Source organism: Arabidopsis lyrata (genome assembly GCF_000004255.2).
Source record: "Arabidopsis lyrata subsp. lyrata unplaced genomic scaffold ARALYscaffold_8, whole genome shotgun sequence".
NCBI lineage: Eukaryota > Viridiplantae > Streptophyta > Magnoliopsida > Brassicales > Brassicaceae > Arabidopsis > Arabidopsis lyrata.
Window position 1 is genome coordinate 14,704,050 of NW_003302548.1, and position 11,084 is coordinate 14,715,133.

At 33.3% G+C, this 11,084-nt stretch overlaps 2 protein-coding genes across 2 annotated transcripts in view; both read left to right on the forward strand.

Annotated features, from left to right (window-relative positions):
* Positions 1–4,782: 4,782 nt before the first annotated feature.
* LOC9300205 (probable protein phosphatase 2C 75) lies at positions 4,783–7,124 on the forward strand. The gene is made up of 4 exons (XM_021015496.1): positions 4,783–5,357; positions 5,438–5,782; positions 5,849–5,954; positions 6,579–7,124. Exons 1-4 carry the CDS (start codon positions 4,896–4,898, stop codon positions 6,908–6,910), a joined length of 1,245 nt encoding a protein of 414 aa, XP_020871155.1. The 5' UTR covers positions 4,783–4,895; the 3' UTR covers positions 6,911–7,124.
* Positions 7,125–10,016: 2,892 nt separating this feature from the next.
* LOC9300206 (receptor-like serine/threonine-protein kinase At4g25390) overlaps positions 10,017–11,084 on the forward strand; it is a 2,331-nt gene continuing 1,263 nt past the window's right edge. The window contains exon 1 of the mRNA XM_021015773.1: positions 10,017–11,076. Within this exon, the coding sequence (XP_020871432.1) occupies positions 10,108–11,076 (969 nt within the window). The 5' untranslated portion in view covers positions 10,017–10,107. The remainder of the gene's footprint in view (positions 11,077–11,084) is intronic.

Here is an 11,084-nt window from a genome sequence, read left to right on the forward strand (position 1 = left end):
TATTGTTATCTAAAACTTCTATTATTTATTTGTTAATATCCATACTAAATGATTTAAAAAAAATAATTAGCACATGCCAAATCTAGTTGACCAATAACACATGTAAAGAGAAATGGTTAGTTTTTCTTTTTCGCTAAGAAAAATAAAGTTAAAAATTTTAGAAATTAGATATATAAATTAGTATATGTAAATCTTCTTTTTTTTTTAGTTTTACTATTTTGTTAATGAAAACAAATTAAATATTTTTTTTACACATGTCAATATCTTATCGATTGATTTCACACGTGTCACGATCATGCTAGTTACTAACTTTGAAAACCATGAACATTCGTTCGTTCTCATAAGCTCATTATTTTTTGTAAATTTTTTGTGTTTTTTCATTTAACGAATAAAAACACTATATTACGATGATAAATACAATTTTATCCAATTAAATTAGTGTTAAATAACTTATATTGTTATTTAGAACTTCAAAGATTATTGTTATTTGTTAATATCCATACTATTTTAAAAAAAACAATTAACACATGACAAATCTAATTGACCAATACACATATAAAGAGAAAATTGTTAGTTTTTTTTTTTTTGGTTAAGAAAAATTAAGTTAACAAATTTTAAAAATTAGATATATAAATTAGTATATGTAAGTATTCTTTTTTTTTAAGTTTTTCTATTTTGTTCATAAATTTTAATATTTTTACACATGTTAACATCTGATCGATAGATTTGACAAGAATCACGATCATGCGAAATACTAACTTTGAAAATCATACTTTATATAATAAGATATGGTTTAGCTCTATTGTACAACAAATACTAAAAATAGCTACGGCCTGAATGTGTTATAAAGCTCTAATTACTTTTTTTCTGTTTTTATCTCAAAAACAAAAATCACAATACCGACAAGTGCAAGTCAGGTTTCAGTATTTCACATCCTTAAAACGTAGAACTAATTCCACCCACTCACCAATGACTAAAACTATATCCCAAAGTTCCAAACCAATCACCAAACTAATCTAAAGTGTTTTTGAGGCTTTTTAAAGAATATTAGAAAAACAACTTTCATTATTTTCACCCTTTTAGATAACCTACACAATTGAACAAAAAAAGATAACCTACACATTTATATCATCTAAATATCTATTGTTTAATTATATTTTTTTTAGTAACCAGTATTTTCAACTATTATCTTAACAATATATCACTCTAAATTGTTTTATAAACTTTTTACTCATAACATGAGGCTTAAGAATATGGAGTTTGCTTTGATAACAAGATTCTAGATATTCTTAAGAATATGGAGTTAGCTTTTGCTTATCGGCCGAATTTGATAATTATACTTCCCCGTCTTAGGTCATCGGATATGCTCTTTTTCTTTATCTTTTAAGAGAAAATCTTCTTTTTTTCTCTCCAAATAAATATTCCTATTTCGGAATCAATCGGGCTTTTCCACAAAATCGATCTTTTGAGGTGGACCATAGACCGGTTTATTCTTAAAATTATTCCAGGCTAAGTACAACATTCTTATGCACCCATGTCGGAACTAATAACAACTTTTATAAACTCCAAATCCAACTCTTCCAACTCCAAGTTGAACACATGAAAACTTAAAGGCAACTTGAGTCAAACGAGAGGTGATTATGTCGTGACGCTGACTGAATCCAATCTATAAACCATCTACTCTATCCGTTCGAGTTTGGCTTCTCTAAAGAAGAGAAGGCGCTAAAAATTTTACCCCCAAAACGTGGCAGGGAACATGCTATCAACCTTAAGGAGGGACGATTCCACATATCGAGGTCGGAATTTGAAACATTTGTGAGATGCCAAAGAGAGTTATTTAGAACCACTAGATTAATTCAAAGATGATTACTGCTTTTTTAAATTGAATAATTAGTATATGATTCTTTTTAGAGTAATTATATTATATACCCTAAGACTAAGAAGTATTTAAGTCAAAAGATAGATGACAAACTTGTAAATAAGTGATGCTTTGAAAACATGACAAAAAAACAGAAATGCCCTCAAAACCAAACGCTTCATTCCTTCCTTCTTCCTTCTTCCTTCCTTCTTCGGTTCTCTTTTTTTTTTTTTCCTTACTTTATGAAAACCTCAAACAAATGATTATTCTTAATTGTGAAACTGATTGCATATAAAATTATGATATTTTGAATTCATTAAACTCGTCGTATTTTTCTGATTATAATGCACTCAATAAACTTTACAAAATTCTCGGTACAAAGACGTCGCGGATTTGATGTCGTTCATGTTACTGATGGGCATATATCGGAAATGATTTGGACACCATCAAACCGGCAATGCTATCATCCACCAGTGATGGATAAACATATTTATCTCCCAATTCATTCGTTGTCACCGTCTTCCACTTATGTTGTCTCACTATACTCTCTTTCTCATCCCACCACCACCACCTCCTCCTCTACCGCTAACATATTCTCCGCTCACATCACCATCACCATCTCCTTCACTAAGATACAATCCACCACATCCACCACAATGTCCTATTTACTTCATTCATCCTTCACTTCCACCATAGTCCCCACCCCTCGTCGTCGCCAACAAACTCTCTCTCCATATCACTACCACTATCTTAGATATCAATATATCATGATATATATTTATAAATCTTGATATATATTTATTTATCAAGATATTTTACCATATATCATAATATATATTGAGATACTATGATATATGTTATGATATATATTGATATATCTTGATATATCTTGATATATGTTACTATATCATGATATATATTACTATATTATGATATTATATCATGATATATATATATATATATATATATATTGATATATCATAATATATATTAAAATACCATTATATATGTTATGATATATATTGATATATTACGATATATATTTCTATATCATGATATATATTCATGGGCGGACACAGTAAGGAGAGAGGGTGGGCAACTGACCTGGTAAAATAATGATATAAACTTTTTTATGTGTAAGAAACCATAAAAAAATACAGCAGCTGAGTTGGTATTTGTGTGTCCATGACCTCCTTATCCTGAGTTCAAGTCCCTGTCTTGACATAATAGGTTTAGTTTTTTCCCTTTTAACAATTCATGGGTCCGCCACTGTATATATTGCTATATCATGTTATATATTGCTATATCATGATATATATTGCTATATCATGATATATATATTGATATATCATGATATATATATTGATGTATCATATGTGAACAACATTAATGAAATATTACGATGTAAGATATATATTCATGTATTCGATAAAAAACAAAATATCACTATACACAATTGCATAGCAGAATATATTATCGATGCATGCATTTAGTAAGTGGTGGCCCACTACAGATTCCATGTCGCTAGGCCTGGACCGGATCCGGATATCCGGCCTTTTTAGGGCATCCGGATCCGGATCCGCCTTTTCAATATCTGGCTACTGGATCTAGATCCGTTCCACCCGGATATTCGGATTTCGGATATCCGTAAAAATAGCCGGATATCCGGATCCGGGTTTTTTTTATAAATTTTTTTTTATAAATATAAAATTTGAAGAAAAATAATAATAAACAAATAATTTAACATAAATAATTAAAAATATTATTAAAAAGTATTATTCTTACATAAAATAATAAAATTTAAGAATAAAATATTAAAAAATATTATTATAATATAAAATATCCCAATTCCGGATATCCGGCTTTAAATTTTCTATTATCCGGATCCGCCTTTCATTATCTTGATCCGCCCCACCCGAATATCCTATTTTTCGGAGCGGATCGGAGCGGATCCCAGATCCCGGATAATTGGTCTCAGAGCTACCTGTCGCATTTGTTTTCTACGAAATTATCTCTTTTATATTTTAGATAGTATTTTTGTCTAGAATTTGTTATTATACCATTTTTTCTCCCTTGCTTTGCAAAAACCGAAAAATATACTTCGATTTGCTAATTATTTAAAAAAAAATAGCATACAGTTAATTGGCTCTTCTTTTTAATTATCTTGTACAGTTGTTGTATAAATTAAAAACAAATCAAATCTGTTAGCATAAAATATATATATTTCGCCGTTTTTCTTCCTTTGTAGGAAACCAAATAAAGAATAAAAGGCATATGGCACTGATGGACTTAACTGGCATAACAATGCTACGTGTTTAATTGGTACAAGTCGCTCAACCTGAGGAATCGAGAAGTTGTTGATGATCACTATGTGACATGTGTTGCACCGAAAAAGAGTGACTAGTGACGATTGACGATTCGTCAAGCTTTTTCTCCGACGATATCTCCAACTTTTTGGTTTATCCCATGATTTGGTTTAAGTATACTTTGTAAGGTTTAATAGAAAATTCCACTCGAGTTTTAGAACGATGTCCAGATTTGATAATAGTGGAAATTGTTTTCAAAAATTAATTCCTTTTAAAGTTTTATATATAGAAATCTTTTAAATTTTGTTACATGCATAGTCATTGTTTTGAAATTAAAACGTTCATATTAAAAGAAAAAGGAAAGAAGATGCAATATTTCGTATATAAGTTTTTCATTTTTATATTTGATAAATTAGTTCAGAACCAGCCTGATCGTTGTAGTTCACATGGTTTGAGAGATCAGCTCCGGCTCATGGGTTCAAAGTCAAGCAAAGAGAATAAGAAAGGAGTTAAGACTAATTAAGACTTAAGAGCCTAATCGTCATAAACTCAAAACAAGATGGGTTAACAAAAACTAAAGGCGTCTCCACGTGGACGCGAATACATCGAACCACCGACACGTGTTCTGTCTTCCTCGTAAGCTATGTTCAAAGTGGAGTTCTCTCTTTCTCTCTCGTCCCCATGTATATAAAGCGGTTATCTCTTAATCCACCGAGAAGAATTTTGAAAAGATGACTGAAATTTACAGAACAATTTCCACCGGACGTGGAGACGACGTTTCGCCGACTAAATGCCGTGAGCGCCGTCGTCGGAGAATCGAGATGCGGAGACAAGCGGCGGTTTTCGGCGATCCTAGTTCGTCTAGGAATCGTGATCGGACGGACATGGAAGTTTATTCAAGTTTTGCCGTTCCATTGAGGAAACAAGCTCGGAGGTCAGAGATAGGTGGTCTTCCGGCGGATATCGGAGGTTTCATAGCACCTTCGACATCTTCTTGCCAAATATCGGAAGCACCGGTGTGGAAGGGAGAAGAACCGGAGGAGGAGCCGTTGTACGGAATAGTTTCCGTTATGGGAAGATCTCGTAAGATGGAGGATACGGTTAATGTTAAACCGAATTTGTGTAAACCGGAGTTTAACCGGAAAAGACCTGTTCATTTCTTCGGTGTATACGATGGCCACGGCGGTTCTCAGGTAAGAAGATAGAAGGAAAAAGAATTAACCAGGGTGTTTTGGTCATTTAATATGAAGAGGCTGATGTGATGTGTGGACAGGTGTCAACATTATGCAGCACGACGATGCACACGTTAGTTAAGGAGGAGCTAGAGCAAAACCTAGAAGAGGAAGGAGGAGGAAGCGAAAACGACGTCGTGGAGAAGAAATGGCGGGGAGTGATGAAACGGAGTTTCAAGAGGATGGATGAGATGGCAACGTGCACATGCGTGTGTGGGACTAGTGTGCCTTTGTGTAACTGCGATCCGAGGGAGGCTGCGATTTCGGGTTCAACGGCGGTTGTGGCGGTTTTGACGCAAGATCATATAGTAGTAGCCAACACTGGTGACTCACGTGCCGTGTTGTGTCGAAGTGGATTGGCTATTCCTCTTAGTAACGATCACAAGGTGGTTTTCTTGTAAAGGTTTGAGAATATTGGAGTTTCTCTTTTGAAGTTGTTGAGTTTTTTGCAGCCGGATAGACCAGATGAGCGTGCGAGGATCGAAGCAGCTGGTGGTCGAGTTTTAGTAGTGGATGGAGCTAGAGTTGAAGGAATTCTAGCCACGTCGAGAGCCATAGGTATACATATTTCTCAATTCGCAGATTATGGTAAAAAAATGATTTTAAAGTTGCTAGAGTTGAAGTTGGCAAGGAACTAGAGCCTATAAGGGCAACGATAATCATTTCAGATTTGAGATTTAGGGTTTAAAGTTTTTCAAAAGTAGTAACTAATATAAAAATATGTAAATTTTTTGTTTGGTGCGAGTTCTTTGTTGATAAATTTTAATTTCATTTTAGAAGATGTTCTATAATTGTTCTTTCTAAAAAATATGTAAATTTTACTCTCTCTTTTGTTGACTTTATTTTTGGGTCAAATGTTAACGAAATTTTACATTGGTCTTAATAGTTAACATTTGACTCCAAAAACAACCAAAGTTATACTTGTAGCAGTAACTATAAAACAAGAATAATTGAATCATTTTTCTAAAATAAAAATGTGTGGGCATGCATTCATCATACAAACCCTCTCAATAACGAAAGAAGTATATTTTTAATTTGAAAAGAATTTAAGTTTATTTTATCTTTTCATTGTTTGGTCATTGACCAACTTAAAACTTATTTCGGCTTATTCAGCTTATTAGACCAACATCAGGTTTAAGGCCAATTGTTCCTAATGTTGTGTTATTACAATCGATGGAGCAGGGGACAGGTATCTGAAACCAATGGTAGCATGGGAACCAGAAGTAACATTCATGAGAAGGGAAGCTGGAGATGACTGCTTAGTATTAGCAAGCGATGGGCTTTGGGATGTGCTCTCGAGTCAGCTAGCTTGTGACATAGCTAGGTTTTGTCTCCGGGAAGAAACTCCCTCAAGCCTTGATTTAAACAGAATGGCACTAGAAGACGACAATGACGGAGAACAGAACCCTTCAAGGAGTGTATTGGCTGCAACGTTACTTACTCGGCTGGCTTTGGGTAGACAAAGCAGTGACAATATAAGTGTGATTGTCATTGATCTCAAGAATAACACTTAATAATACTGGTTTTGGATCGGTTTTTGGGTGGTTGTGCAATTAAGAGGTTAAACCAAAGAATAAGATGTTGATATAGCGATGAGCCTTGATTAGTTTTAGGGTTTAGCCAGTGCCGGCCCGATCAATTTGGGTACCCTAAGCAAAATTAAAGCCTATAAATTTTTTTTTTTTTAAATTAGATTTTTACCCTTAAAAAAATGTTGTAGTTGTCTCTAAAAACTCACAATATTTTTAAAAGATCCTACAAAAATTATTGTATATAAGAAAACTTAACAAATTTATAGGTAAAAAGGCCCTCAAAATTTTGAGAGGCTTCACTGGCTTCACTGGCTTCACTGACTTGCCCTCTCCGCCGGGCCTGGGTTTAGCGCTTGTCTCTTTGTTTTGTGAGGAATTGGGGTTATTACCAAATTAACAACGGCGAATGTGAACAGAAAAGAGAGTGGCTTGGATATGGGCTGTAAGGTTATTTACTGGTTTGGACATGGGCTACTTAGGGTATTTGTTCTTTAATTGTGTTTGATGCGTGTTTGTGTGACCATTTTGAAATTATTTGGTCGTTTTTGCTTTGGTCGTTGTAGTTCATTAGATACCGGCCTATGAATTTTCTTTTCCAATGGTTTTAAAATCGTCTCTATGTTTGTGTCGCACTGTGTATATTATATTTGATGATTTTTAATAATATATACTTGAAATATATTTAAATTTCATATTTTATACATGTCAATTCGGTTTCGGTACAAGTACAACCAAGTGAATTTAAGGCTGAACCGGGCAGTTTATGTTTGGTTCAACAATGCTAAATAGGGCCAATTATCAGATTGTCTTTAGGCTTTTAAGAAAAAAAAAAAGCTGTGAACAACAATTAAAGAAAAAGAGACAAAAAGGCAACTCTAGACTCTCTAGTAGTTCGATGGAAATGGAACATTTCGAACAAGTTTGACGAATACAGAGTTTTGGTCCTAATTAAAACGCAGATCAAGAATCAAGAATTGTCTTCGAAGTAAAAAGAAAAAAAGCGTGAGATGGAGAATGTTCTTATGAATTATTCCCACATTACTTTTTGTTCTTTTCTTTTTGGGTCATTATCGTCTCAGTGTTTGTGTCGCACTTTTCTTTGAATCATAATTGTGTTTGTGGGCCTTTTAGCTTCTCTCTACGTCTTGTTTCAAGATTGGACCACAAAAGAGAGTAAGAATGAAGAATATTGGTAGCATTTTAAACTTCGGAAAAATTTCACTTACACTATAAACCACCAAAATTGTTTTACTAACATTTTAAACCTCCAAACTAGCTTTTCTATTTGCAAAGCAATAAAAGATGATAGAACAATCAATTTATGTTTGTTTAATATAAATTTATTTAATTTAATTTAAATTTAAATTAATTTTATTATTTATTACGATTTTGATGATAAATAAAAAAAAGTAGAAAAAATAAAAAATCATCCTCTTCGACTATTCACCGTCCGACCACAATTTTTCAGATTTTTATTCGGTTCATTGTATGTGTTCACCGTCTTTTTATTCAATTTGTATTATGAGATTTAAATTTATCCACTGGAGAGAGTGAAAACGCTTATGGATCAGTCTAAAAAATTGTTTCAACAGTTTATCAAGAAATTTCAAGATTTAAAGTGCTACCCAATTACACTTTGAGGGTTAAAAATGTGATTTTTGGTTTTATTATCTCTTTTCCTTTTGTATTTTGTTATCTACTACATTTCCCTCCCTACTTAACCTTCTACTGAATTTTCTACTAAATCAGAAAAGTTTCTTTTCCCCCAAATTTTTTATGAATTTGAAGATTGGGAATTTTTTTACCCTCTAGTTTTTATTACTATTATAAATGGACTCGGACATTATGTCAATCTAAAATTAACAACTAAAGTTATAGATTGTCAAAAGAAAATCTAACCAATCTCTTTTGTGGTCTAATTACCTACCTAACGTGATATAGACATATAGTTAAACTAACTCATTCAAGCTAGATATTCTAAGGGTGTTATCTAAGATCAAGATCTAAACATTACTTCTATGCAGTTATTCTCTCATCTTCCACAGACTTTAATGCTTTACCTCACATTTTCCTTTTAAAATTGTTAGATACATTTGAATCGTTTCAAAAAAAAGATTGTTAGATATTTGAACAAAGTGTATGCAAATCCATATCATCTCCAAAACCATATGTTTGTGTTCACTCACTACATTCTTTATCCGAACCAACATTTTCGTCTGCACCATCATAGTGGATCTTTTGACTCAATCAAACTTCCACATGAACATGCTATTTTTTTTTTGTTAATATATATAGTTATATACTATATCTTTTCCTCAAGGAAGACTCACTTAAAAAAATTTTATGTTCTCTTTTGACATACTACTAATTATTTTAATAGTATACTAGAAAAACATACTATTTTTTTGAAAGTTATGTTCTATTTTATTATACGACGGTGTTGCTTATTTGTCGTCCTTTGAATAAAAAATTGTCTACACAAATGAGTTATCGTCAACATGAATGGTAAATAATTAGAGAAGCTAAATAATGTTGTTGCATATGTTCTTTTGGCATTTTTTTTAGCTTTTTTATGTAGTTGGATGCCTTTAAAAAAAGATCATGTATGCAAATGGATAAAAATAAGTCATGTATTATAATCGAATTTCTCTTCACATCCTAGGTCAATTTGTTTCTACACAAATTATTCACTTTATGAATCATCATCATCAGTAAGGCTAAACTAATTAATAGAAAAAATTAATGAGATATTGAAGCTCTTTCTAGAAACATTTTGTAGTTGTTAACTCAAGTCGTAAATCCTCTTGTGTAAGAAAATAAAATTATTCGTTTTTAACAAAAAGAAAAAAAATTATTCATGTTAAAAACTTAAAATACCAATAACATACCAATAATACATTAACTTAAATCACTAAATAAATGTTGATAAAAAAAAACTAATATTAGTAAAAAAGCTACAAATTGTCAACTGTCAAACTTTAATTATAGTCTTTGCGTGATGTAATTAAAAAATCATTAAATGTCTGTCAAAAAAAAAGAAAAATCATTAAATGTATGAAAAGTCATTAACTACTGTGTGTGACCACAAAATTCTTGTAACAGCTCATCTTCATAGTGTAATAAAACTAATTTTTATTTTCACTTCAGAGAAAAATACAAATTCTTATTTTTTTTGTTCTATGCCGTCACGAACACTCCCGTCGCCGGCACCGGTAAATTCACCGTTCTCTTCCTCCGTCGCTTCTCACCATGATAGAACCACCACACGCATCGTCCCTCCGCTTGCAGCTGTAGGTTTCTCTCTCTTCATAACTCTCTCCATCTGTTTCTGCAAATTCAACCGTAAACGCCGATCTCCCGCCGCCGTAACCTCATCCTCGTCACCACCGCAGAAACCTCCGTTACATGAATTTTCCTACTCATCTCTCCGTAAAGCCACCTCCTCTTTCTCACCGGAGAATCGACTTGGTCAAGGCGGATTCGGCTCTGTCTTCCGTGGAACTTTATCTCCTTCCTCCGGTGGAAATGTCGCCGTTAAGGTAATGGATTCAGGTTCTCTTCAAGGAGAAAGAGAGTTTCAAAACGAGCTTTTCTTCGCCGGTAAGCTTGATTCTCCTCATGTAGTTTCCGTTATTGGCTTCTCTCGACGACGAAGCCGTTTGATTCTTGTCTACGAGCTTATGGATAATGGAAATCTTCAAGATGCTCTTCTTCTTCGTAAATCTCCTGAGCTTATGATATGGAATAGAAGATTTCTTGTTGCCATTGATATAGCTAAAGGGATTGAATATTTACATAGCTTGAATCTTCCTGTGATTCATGGAGATTTGAAACCTAGTAATATACTGTTGGATCGATTCTTCTCTGCTAAGATCTCTGATTTTGGTTTAGCTAGGTTGAAATCTGAACATGTTGAAGTTAAAGTAGCATCGGAGAGTGATGAAGTCAATGTAGTGGAAGATTATGGATCTGTAGTTGAAGAAGTGGAGAGTGTGGTTACTAATACTACTGGTTATGATGAATCTAACTTTGGATTCACTGATCAGTCTCCGGTGCCTCTGTCATCGCCGGAGATGGTGGCACAGGCGCCTATGGCATCGCCGGAAACAGTTGTATCTGTTTCGCCGGAAATGGGGGAGAAAGTTAGTGTTTTGGA

Excerpts from the sequence above, each read along its gene's own strand:
- LOC9300205 (XM_021015496.1), top strand. The coding sequence starts at position 4,896 with ATGACTGAAATTTACAGAACAATTTCCACCGGACGTGGAGACGACGTT. Across the intron at positions 5,358-5,437 it reads ATGGCCACGGCGGTTCTCAG|GTGTCAACATTATGCAGCAC; the intron begins GTAAGAAGATAG and ends ATGTGTGGACAG. Across the intron at positions 5,783-5,848 it reads CTCTTAGTAACGATCACAAG|CCGGATAGACCAGATGAGCG; the intron begins GTGGTTTTCTTG and ends AGTTTTTTGCAG.